General features: G+C 43.6%; 1 protein-coding gene across 1 annotated transcript in view; it reads right to left on the reverse strand.

The window, feature by feature from the left end:
• LOC138664006 (zinc finger protein 182-like) overlaps positions 1 to 12,172 on the reverse strand; it is an 82,799-nt gene that overhangs the window by 39,293 nt on the left and 31,334 nt on the right. Inside the window, exons 2-5 of the mRNA XM_069750400.1 lie at positions 6,769 to 6,921; positions 6,465 to 6,638; positions 6,258 to 6,381; positions 6,077 to 6,174 (exon numbers count right to left, since the gene is read on the reverse strand). Of these exons, the coding sequence (XP_069606501.1) occupies positions 6,077 to 6,174; positions 6,258 to 6,381; positions 6,465 to 6,638; positions 6,769 to 6,843 (471 nt within the window). The 5' untranslated portion in view covers positions 6,844 to 6,921. The remainder of the gene's footprint in view (positions 1 to 6,076; positions 6,175 to 6,257; positions 6,382 to 6,464; positions 6,639 to 6,768; positions 6,922 to 12,172) is intronic.

Consider the following 12,172-nt stretch of genomic DNA (forward strand, 5'->3'; position numbering starts at 1 on the left):
GTAAAAGGAAGTCTCCATTTCTCACAATCACTTGTCCATTCAGCCACCACAATATGCTGAAAATGGGCTAAGTGCCCCCACAGTCATCTCACACATCCACACCACACTTCTCACAGCCACCACTCGCTATTTTGATAGGCCACCAAGACGCCTGCCCTGGGTGGAACACTAGTTCACATGCACAACTAACTTTTTAAAAGTCCATACACTGGGTAAAAAAACAAGCTACACTTTTCCTCTTTGATGTGGGCATATTTAGAACGGCAAGAAAAACTTATCAAACTTAAGAGTTAATATATAAAAAATAAAGTACGGTGCTTAAAAAATGACAAATGACATAAGATTTACAGACAAGTAAACAAGCTGCACAAAAGGAAACATTAAATACAGAAACATTTTTATTGTTTCAGATCTTTTTCTTTCTTATAAAGTTAGCTTTCCTTATAGCCATTACTTCTATTAGGAGGGTCTCGGAGCTTGCGGCTTTTTCTTGTTCCGCTCCTTACCTTATGGTTAATCAGGATAAGATAGTGTGGAGACCAGTTCCATCTTTTCTCTCTTTTATCGGACAGACTCAAAAGGCGGCGACACAAGAGCCTCTAAAACAAGATTCATATCCCAGGGGTCCAAGGGAGCCTAGTAGGGTGGTTTAACATGTGCCAATCCCTGGAGAAAGTCTGGGGTATAGATGTCAAATCATACTGAAACAGAACAGCCAGGGCATAAACTGACCCATGAGGAAGTTAAGAGTCAGACACCCTTCCAATCCAGACTCTTAAGAAAGAGTGTAGCACTGGAGAGGAAAAAGATATTGGTGATGTACTGGTAGACTCACAAACGAAAACAGGCCCTTCAAGTGCGACGGTAGACTCGCAATGAGGATGGCTTCTAAGCTCCAATCATAGTCTGGATGACTATGACTAGCAAGACCTGCTGTTCTCAAAATTGCAGCTTCAACAGCCACGCCATCAAATTGAGCGCCCGTGAAATTCAGATGAAAGAACGAACCCTGTGACAGAACGGCTGGAAGAGCTCATGGGACATCCACCAGGAGGTTGGCCTTGGAGGGCATGGTATTTGAATATGACAAATCTGGAGCAATGAGATTGACTGGAACACCTTCTGCCCTGATCTCCTTGAGAAGTCTGTGTAAAATTACTAGAGGTGGAAAAAGATAAGGCAAAGTGAACTGGGACCAAGGGATTACCAGGGTGTTGACTGTGATCGCCGGGCGTCCCAGGAACTTGTCACAAATCTTGGCACCTTGTGATTTAACCTGGATGCCATTAGACATACATCCAGCAACAAATCTACCTGAAGACCTCTCTGCTGCGCACTCTACTGCAGGTAGCTGCTGGTGACTTAGAAAGTCTTCTTCCCAGTTGTCCATTCTCATATATGAACTGCAGAGGTTAGAGAAATGTTGTCCATTGCCTAATCAAGAATCTCTGCAACCTCTGCCACAGCTGGTGGACTTTGTGTGCCCCCTGGTGATTGATATCGGCCACAGCAGTAGCATTGTCTGATTTAACTCTGATCGGCAACTCCTGGAGTAAGCGCTGCCAAAGTAAAAGAGACAGACGAATATCTCTGAGCTCCAGCTCATTTACTGCCTGCTCCAAAAACCCTCAACCATCAAGTGACAGAAGATTGCTCCCCAGCCAGACAGGCTGTTATCCGTGGTGAGCACATGCCACTTAATGGGACAAAAAGAGTGACCCCGAGTTAACAGGGTGACGTCAACCAACACCTGAGAGACCAGCAATAATGAATGGGGAGACAAACAGAATGATCCATGGACTGCATTTATCTGTCCAAAGAACCTAGGAGCGTGTTCTGTAGAGACCTTGAGCAAAATTAAGCAAACGGCACTGCATAAAAAAATCACCACCATCTTTCCCAGGACCATCATGCAAAATCAAAGGGAATGCCTGCCTGGCAGTTTCAAATTTCTGAGGGAAGACTGAAGAAATAATCTTTCTTCTGTAAGAACCATATACAGTGGGGCAAAAAAGTATTTAGTCAGTCAGCAATAGTGCAAGTTCCACCACTTAAAAAGATGAGAGGCGTCTGTAATTTACATCATAGGTAGACCTCAACTATGGGAGACAAACTGAGAAAAAAAAAATCCAGAAAATCACATTGTCTGTTTTTTTAACATTTTATTTGCATATTATGGTGGAAAATAAGAATTTGGTCAGAAACAAAATTTCATCTCAATACTTTGTAATATATCCTTTGTTGGCAATGACAGAGGTCAAACGTTTTCTGTAAGTCTTCACAAGGTTGCCACACACTGTTGTTGGTATGTTGGCCCATTCCTCCATGCAGATCTCCTCTAGAGCAGTGATGTTTTTGGCTTTTCGCTTGGCAACACGGACTTTCAACTCCCTCCAAAGGTTTTCTATAGGGTTGAGATGTGGAGACTGGCTAGGCCACTCCAGGACCTTGAAATGCTTCTTACGAAGCCACTCCTTCGTTGCCCTGGCGGTGTGCTTTGGATCATTGTCATGTTGAACGACCCAGCCACGTTTCATCTTCAATGCCCTTGCTGATGGAAGGAGGTTTTCACTCAAAATCTCACGATACATGGCCCCATTCATTCTTTCATGTACCCGGATCAGTCGTCCTGGCCCCTTTGCAGAGAAACAGCCCCAAAGCATGATGTTTCCACCACCATGCTTTACAGTAGGTATGGTGTTTGATGGATGCAACTCAGTATTCTTTTTCCTCCAAACACGACAAGTTGTGTTTCTACCAAACAGTTCCAGTTTGGTTTCATCAGACCATAGGACATTCTCACAAAACTCCTCTGGATCATCCAAATGCTCTCTAGCAAACTTCAGACGGGCCCGGACATGTACTGGCTTAAGCAGTGGGACACGTCTGGCACTGCAGGATCTGAGTCCATGGTGGCATAGTGTGTTACTTATGGTAGGCCTTGTTACATTGGTCCCAGCTCTCTGCAGTTCATTCACTAGGTCCCCCCGCGTGGTTCTGGGATTTTTGCTCACCGTTCTTGTGATCATTCTGACCCCACGGGGTGGGATTTTGCGTGGAGCACCAGATCGAGGGAGATTATCAGTGGTCTTGTATGTCTTCCATTTTCTAATTATTGCTCCCACTGTTGATTTCTTCACTCCAAGCTGGTTGGCTATTGCAGATTCAGTTTTCCCAGCCTGGTGCAGGGCTACAATTTTGTTTCTGGTGTCCTTTGACAGCTCTTTGGTCTTCACCATAGTGGAGTTTGGAGTCAGACTGTTTGAGGGTGTGCACAGGTGTCTTTTTATACTGATAACAAGTTTAAACAGGTGCCATTACTACAGGTAATGAGTGGAGGAAAGAGGAGACTCTTAAAGAAGAAGTTACAGGTCTGTGAGAGCCAGAAATCTTGATTGTTTGTTTCTGACCTTATTTTCCACCATAATATGCAAAAAAAATGATAAAAAAAAGCAGACAATGTGATTTTCTGGATTTTTTTTTCTCAGTTTGTCTCCCATAGTTGAGGTCTACCTATGATGTAAATTACAGACGCCTCTCATCTTTTTAAGTGGTGGAACTTGCACTATTGCTGACTGACTAAATACTTTTTTGCCCCACTGTATGTCTGAACTGTGTAGAGGACCATTCCCAAAGACCGGAGCCGCTGGGTTGTTGCTAAAACAGACTTTGTCCTATTGACAATTAAACCAAATCGCTCCAACGTCTGAAGAATGATTTGTTGGCTCAACAGATTTTGCGCAAAGGATGGTGCTTTGACAAGAATACCTTCCACACAGAAGAAAACAATTATCCCCCTGGAATGTAGGAATTGCCATAACCGGGGCCAGGATCTTCATGAATACCCTGGGCAATGTGGCCAGCCCAAATGGGAGAGCCCTGAACTGGTAACGATTTTGATTTACTGCAAAGTGAAAAAATCGCTGATGGGTTGGAAAAGTTAGCAAATGCAAGTAAGCGTCTTAAATATCTACTGAAGAAAGAAATTCCCTGGCTTCCATGGATGCGACCACTGACTGGATTGACTCCATTTTGAAGTGACAAAGCCAAACCTATATGTTCAGGTGCCTTAAATCTAAAATAGGCCTTACCGAGCCATCCTTCTTGGGGATAAAGAATAGGTTTGAATATAACCCGCTGAAGTGAACTGAAGTGGGAACACCTACAGTCATCCCTGCCTAGAGCAGGGAGCTATCGCCTGGTCCAAACTCAGCCATGCCTCCTGAAAAAGAAGGAGGCGGCCATCCACCTGGGAAGAGCCCCCTATTGGGGGCCGCCCGTCAAGCATTGTCCTTCCTGCCGCATTTGGATCCAAAAGGCTTGGCTCCTTATCCAGAAGAGCATCCGGCGGCAGTTACTTTAAAGGTAGCTCTCCTGGGCTCGTGGGAGACCTTTGGTCTAACCTGCCGATCTGACCAGTCCGATGCAGGAAATTGATGAAAGGGACAGACCTGTAAGGCCCCAACGCCTCTGAAAAGGACTTTGTCGCAAATGTTTAACCCATGCCATTAGCGTCTCGGAAACCCAGGTGGTAGAAAAGGCTTGGCAAAAGGCAATACATACAACCTCAAAAGAAGACATCTATATGTCTTTCCGTGGGGTCTCTAAAAGTGCATTAATCTTGGCAAGTATCTACCACTGATGGAATAGACCAAGCTGCCACCAGCTCTGCTGGGAAGGGATATAGCACCTCCATATGGCTATGCTTTTGAAATGGTTTGTCTGGATGTTCCCATGCCCTCTTTGATACCTCTGCAAATTCCTCATGGTCATAAAAAGTTCTAGTTAAGCGCTTACGCCTCCTAAAAAAAAACCTGTTTCGATAATGGAAGGGTCACTCCCAGAGAAGCGTCCACAGCCGACACCAAACTGTCCACCATTTCCCTTAGCTTCCACATCTCATATGGATCTAGGACAAATTTTGCACAAGAACTGGATTTTAAACAATGAGCGGAATGAACTCCTTGGAAGGGGAAAAGAAATCTGGGTGCCTCCCCTGTGAAAGTGACCAGGACAAGGTGGCAACCCGCGACTGTCTGGACTGCTTTCATAACCAACCATATTCGTATGGGGTGGCTAGAAGATGCGACTCACAGTGGAGATCGGAGCTCCTGAGGTGAAAATAGTCACCGGCAATCATTCCACAACTGCAACCAGCATCTTGGACACCCTAGCTAGCTTGGCTATAGACTGCGTTAAATCACAAGAACAGGCAGGAGGGGTCATATTCTCCTCAGATGTCATAGAGGTCCCCTGTGCGGCTACAAGTAAGGAAGCAGGAGGCGTACAGGCTGAACGATGGAAAACTTACTATTAAAAGACATATATGCATAGTAAGTGACAAGTGCAAAATATGCTAACGGGCATGCACAGTGCTCTCTAGACTCGGACATTATGAGTGATAGAGAAAAGGTAGAAAGAAAATAGAAGACTCCACTAAATAGTGACACAAATAAGAAGGGGGAGAGCCAGAGGGACGGAAACCATGAGCGGCGAAACGTTGCCATTGATTGGCTGCAAGACTGGCCTTGCTGATAAGCTGGGAGTAATCTGGCTGCTGATGATTGGCTCTATGCACATGCGCCCGCTATGTGGGGAGGCGGCCAAAAGGTAGTTGGCTTATACACCTCAACACCAGTTCTTGCACCGACTGTGTCAAGATGCCTTAGTCCAGCCACACCTACGAGAGAGGAAACGGACTGAGCAATTACAATCTGTACTCTCTATATTCGCTATATGGATAAAACCGAGTTCACAATTACACGCTTACCCTGAGACATCTATATGAAAAACAAAAGCAAAATGGTTAGTGCCTAACCCAAGACAAGTCTGAGACAGACATTTCCTCCAACTGACACTACAAAGAACCAAGGAAGCCTTGCTCCAGCAGGCAGGGTAGTATGCTGAGGAGAACCAATTTTATTTCAATGCAATAATAATGTCAGCCTTCAGGTGGCAGAAGACTATGATTCTCTGTCCCTCAATAAGACGAACGAGAAGACAAGATTGAACACAACACCTGCACTGTCGTCTACACTTCATAGGGGAGATCTCATGACACTGTTTCTCCATCTACCTGATGATCCTGAAGAACAGTGAGATTTTCTTGTTTACAGTCCTGTTGAAGAAGAGGATGGGAACATCTCTCTGGTGTTGTCCTCTTACTGGATAGAACTGGAGGAAACACATACAGGGACTGAATTCATTCTTTACATACAGATAATTATAGGCCGTGTGTATTCAGTCCTGTCTATTACCTGGTGATGTGAGGGGCTGGGGAACCTCCATCATGACGTCCTTGTACAGATCTTTGTGTCCTTCTAAATACTCCCACTCTTCCATGGACAAATAGACAGCGACATCCTGACACCTTATAGGAACCTGACACAAACAATAATACCGTCATCCCCCGGATCCCTTCATAAAGTTACTGTAAAATGTCCCAACATTCCCAGCAGTGTTACCTCTCCAGTCAGTAGCTCAATGATCTTATACGTGAGTTCTTGCACCTTTTGGTCATTGATATGTATCTGGGGGTGAGGTTGAGGCCCAGTGATTGGGTTCAGGGGTCTTCCCCATCTCTTAGACACAGGGTCCTGACAGCGCTCACTAAAGGTCTTCTTCATTACTGTGTAATCCTGGTTATGGAAAGACAGATTAATAAATCTCACTAAAGACATTCTCCAGAGTCTTCATCTCTCCAGTTCTGTCCATCTGTTATTCCCATAGATAAGAATGATGTAATGTGACATCATCAGAATCTCTCACCTGTCCAGTAATCCGGAAGAGGATCTCTAGGGTGAGGTGTAATATCCTCTCTGCCATCATTTTCACGTTGTCCATATCAAACCTTGCCGGGTCAATCAGGAATATCCTTTTATATAGAAGATCTTCACTGAGAGGATCCGATATTGTAGGGACCTAAATGGGAAGATGAGCTAATTTAACATCATAAAGATTCAATGTAATAACACAATTAGAGGAGATCATAAGGGGAACATATGAGAAGATAGAAAGTGTAGATGTTTTATTCTCAGATGGTATAAATTGGAAAGTCATAATCATCACCCACTTGCTGCACTTGTGACTTGGATGTGATTGTAAAGGGAGGACTCCGCTTCTCACAATCACTTGTCCATTAAACTACTACAATAGGCTATAAATGAGGTAAGCGCCCCTGACAGACATCTCACACATTCACACACTTCTCGCAGCTACCACTCGCCATTTTTTTTTTTTAAATTCGTTTATTAATTGCAGAATAAATCATACAATACACACATTTGCATTTGATTCTATCATTATCCATTATGATATACAATGTGAATCGTTACAATGCGTAGTATTACAAAAGTAATAAACAGTGCATGTCAATCACAAGTATCTTATTATAAAACCTTAACTACCTCAACTACTAAAAGAACGAAAAGAACTAAAAGAACGCCGCCAAAAGAAAGTTCCGTATAGATTTCACCCTGTAAGTAATGTCTCCAAAACCACAGGCCTCACTTCCTATGTATATATTAGAGTATTATAGGTTATAGAGTAAGATGAGAGGAGTTCCATTTACCCCATATTTTCTCAAATTTATCTGGACATCCTCTATTCTGATATAGTGTCCGTTCATACGGGATAATTGAGTTCACTAAATCCACACAAGCTCTAAGAGACGGGCAAGAACCACCCATCCATCTCAGCGCCAGTACCTTTCGCGCCAGGAACAGTGTCTCTCGCAAAAAAATCCCAGTGTGGTGGTCCCAAACTCCTGCATCCCACACCCCAAATAAGCAGGTCAATGGCTCAAGTGGGACAGGGATCAACAGCAAGGATGTCAACAATGTTGTCACCTCTTTCCAATAATGAGAGATAATGGGACATCTCCATATCATATGAATAAAATCTGCATCACTTAAGTGACATCTCAGACAATCTGACGAATGGAGACGTCCCATCTTGAAAAGACGAGTCGGGGTCAGATAGGATTGATATATTATGTACAGCTGAGTCATCCTATTGTTAATTGATGGGGAAACCTTAGTTGGAGATTCCAAAATGTCTTCCCATTCTTCCCCCAGCGTATCCGGAAGAAGCCCCTCCCACCTTTTCTTAATAGAATCTATAGTAGACCCCTCTCCTATGGATAATAGATAAGTGTATAAAGAGGAGATAAGTCCTTGAGGGCCTTGTGAATTGAGAATACCTATCAGTGGAAGAGATGAAATGGCTCGACCCGTACCCACATTTCGCATGTGTGATTGAAAGGCTGATCTCAACTGCAGATAGCGGAAAAACTGGGATCTTGGGATGTTATAAGTATTTTGTAATTGTTCAAAGGAGGTAAAAAAACCCTGGTTGTGTACATTTCCTACTGAGAGAACACCGTGTGATATCCAAAATTCCGTGGATGGGTGGCCTAATAATCCCGGGAAATAACGGTTATTCCACAGTGGCATTTCAGCCACTATATCAACAAATTTGGTTATTTTTTTTATTTGACTCCATATTGATCTTGCCAACCGAAGCAAAGGAAGCAAACGGGGAACACCGACCCTCTCCATCTCCAAAAACCCCAGTGGACAATCGATCCTAGCAGAGTAAAGCAGATGACTCTCTGAATTAGGAAGAGGATTAGAATTATTGGGCATCCACTTATTTATCATTTTAACCTGCCCGGCTAGATAATATAAGTAGAAGTCTGGCAAAGCCGCTCCTCCCCCCCGTCTCGGTCTCTGTAGAGTAGATAACCTAAGTTTAGGCCTACTTTTCCCCCATATAAAAGACGTGGTTAGGGAATTTAGAGTCGCAAAGAGTGATTTAGGTATTGGGACAGCACTATGTTGAAGGCAGTAGTTTAACTTGGGAAGCAGTATCATTTTGATCAAATTAATGCGGCCAGCCACAGAGAGAGGGAGTTAATCCCAAGTATTAAATTTAGATTTTACCAGATCAATTAATGGGTAAATGTTAAATTGTAAATCAAATCTACTATGTTGAGACATATGTATTCCTAGATATTTGAAATTAGAGACAATGGGTAACGCCGAGAGAGTCCCGAGACGCAACATTGGGACATGAGAAAGAGGCATCAGGGCAGACTTATCCCAATTTATATAAAGACCAGAGAATTTGCTAAATTTGTCTATAATTGTTATTACTTTTGGTAGCGTATCCTCTGTTTGATCCATAAATACCACCATATCATCAGCATAGAGGCCAATAATATCTACCCGATCTGCAATGCGTATCCCCTTGATGTCGCTGGAGGATCTCATCTGTATTGCCAGAGCCTCTATCACCAATGCAAATAGAGCAGGGGAGAGAGGGCACCCCTGGCGAGTCCCTCTATGTAAAGAAAAAGGCTCGGATATTGAGCCATTCACTATCATACGCGCCCTAGGTTTCGTATATAATGTTCCTATCCCTTTCAGAAATCTGTCCCCAAAACCATACTTCCGCAAACATGCAAACAAAAAGGACCACTCGAGGGAGTCAAAAGCTTTGGCTGCATCCAGCGATGCCAATGCCCACTTATTATCTGGCTCCAAAGAGCTATATTGAATAACCGATTGGACCCGTCTAATATTGATGGAAGTACTTTTCCCAGGCATAAAGCCTGTTTGATCCGGGTGTATGAGATCTAATATAATCGTATTCAGTCTGGTAGCCAGAATTTTAGTAAAAATCTTGTAATCTACGTTCACCAGGGATATAGGTCGGTACGATCCACAATCGAGAGGATCCTTCCCCTCTTTCCTGAGTACTATAATATTGGCATCATAAAACGTTTCAGGGACAGACTCTCCCCTCCATATTCCCCCGAGTACCTTCAATAGAAGTGGTGCCAACTTGTCCCTGTATTTCCTATATAGCTCAATGGGGAACCCATCAGGACCCGGGGCCTTCCCTGTAGCCATGTCCGCTATAGCCTGCTCCACTTCCTCCAAAGTAAACTCCGCATCCATAAAGGCCTGTTGGGATGGGCTCAACGAGGGAAACGTTATATCCGATAAATAATCCAAACATTCATCAGTATCAAAACCGCTACTAGATTTATATAACAAATTATAATAATCGTGAAAACCTTGAAGTACCTCATCAGTAGAGGATACTAATGTGCCATCAGGCATACGGATTTGTAATATTGTGTTGGATGTATTGTGTTGGCGCACTAAGAAAGCCAAGAGCGTACTGGCCTGGTTCCCCAGCTCAAAATAGGACTGGCGGGTAAAGAATAATTTACGTTTCGATTTAACGTCTATATGTTGGGCATACAATCTCTGGGAGGTGAGCCACTCAGCCCTGTTACTGCTGGTCTGATTTGCTATATATGTAGTCTCTGAATCCTTTAATCGTTGCTCCATCTCATCATCCTCCCCCGCTGTCACCCTTTTAATGTAAGAGATTGTAGAGGACAATTATCCCCTTAAATATGCCTTCAGAGTGTCCCAAAATAAACCAAGATTCTGGGGTTCTGGATGTGCTAAAATAAAACTATTTAATTGTTCGACTGTCCTGTCACTTGAATCTATCAATTTCAACCAGAAAGGGTTTAATTTCCAGGATCTATTGTTATTGGATTGACCATATTTAAGTTTAAGAATTACTGGACTGTGGTCCGAGATCCCCCTGTTACCATATTCAATATTATCCACCTGCAGTGCCACGCCACTAGATCCAAATATATAATCTATATGAGATAAAGATTGTTTAGTGGATGAGTGGCAGGTATACCCTCTATCCTCCGGATGACTCATTCTCCACAAGTCCAACCAACCACTGCCATCCATAAACAGCGCCAGCTGGGAGGGCGATTGAGGCAAAGACTCCCCGGATACTGTGTTATCCAACCTCACTCTGTCCTTAGAATGGTCCATTACTAGGTTGAAGTCACCCATGCAAATAACATTGGCATCTGGATATTTTAAGGAGAAACCCAATGCCATACGGAGAACCGACATATTAGCAGGGGGAGGGTTATAAACACAAAGTATCACATATTCACATGAATTGAGAATTGCATGTACAAAAACAAAGCGGCCCTCCGGATCCCGCTGTGCCTCCCTCGCCTCCCACCTAACCCCCCTGTGTATCAATAAGGAGACCCCTCTTGAGTAGCTAGTATGGAATGCATGGAGCGACCACTGTACCCATGGCTTTTGTATACATCGAACCGTATCCCTAGTCAGGTGTGTCTCCACCAATGCCACTACATGAGGATTGTGTTTTTTGATCTGTGAAAATACTTTAACTTTCTTCCGAGGAGTCTTAATACCCCGTATGTTCCAGGTCATATATATAATTTCAGATCCCATATTTATATAAAAAGAGAAAAATAATATATGTCAACAATATTATACGGGCGTGATCCAGAGACACCCCACAGAGCCAAAAAAATCAATATTGGCGGCAACCATATACATCAAACAGTCAGAACTAGTGCATAAACTCAAACCCAACATAACTTGAACAATAGAGGAGCATGCTTCCATACTCCCACAGTCAAATAGAAATGGGGATACCCTCACTGAATTCAGTGTCCGGTATTGTTGACTTCTTTCGCACCTATGTAAAGAGCTCTATTTATATTGCCATTTGATAAAGAACCCAAATTAGGAGTTTTTTTTGGGCTTTGGACCCTCCGTGAGACCTCAACCATTCGGCCACTTCTGCTGGGTCTGTAAAAAATAAAGAGGATCCATCATGGACAATGCGGAGCCGGGCTGGATAGAGCATGGAATAAATTATATTCTTGTCTCGAAGTAGCTTTTTGACTTCCATAAATCGTGCCCGCTGTTTCTGGAGCTCCATGGAGAAATCCGGAAAAATCGATATGATGGTATTGTTGAGTTTAATGGGGCCCTTCTGCCTTGCCAAGCGAAGAATAGCATCTCTATCTCTGCAATTAAGGAGGCGTGCCAGAAACGGTCGAGGTGGAGTTCCAGGGGGCAGAGGTCTCATTGGGACCCTATGGGCTCTTTCCACTGAGAATGTTGAGGAGAATCCATCTCCCAGGGTGGACTTAAGCCAGTCTTCCAGGAATTGCTCAGGCTGCTGACCCTCCGATCGCTCCGGGAGACCAATAATTCGAATATTATTGCGACGCAGTCTGTTTTCCAAATCATCCGCCTTTTGTTTCCAGGCGTTTACGGAGCCAGCAGCTTTTGTCAGTTTA

This window comes from Ranitomeya imitator, chromosome 2 (assembly GCF_032444005.1).
Source record: "Ranitomeya imitator isolate aRanImi1 chromosome 2, aRanImi1.pri, whole genome shotgun sequence".
Taxonomy (NCBI): Eukaryota; Metazoa; Chordata; class Amphibia; order Anura; family Dendrobatidae; genus Ranitomeya; species Ranitomeya imitator.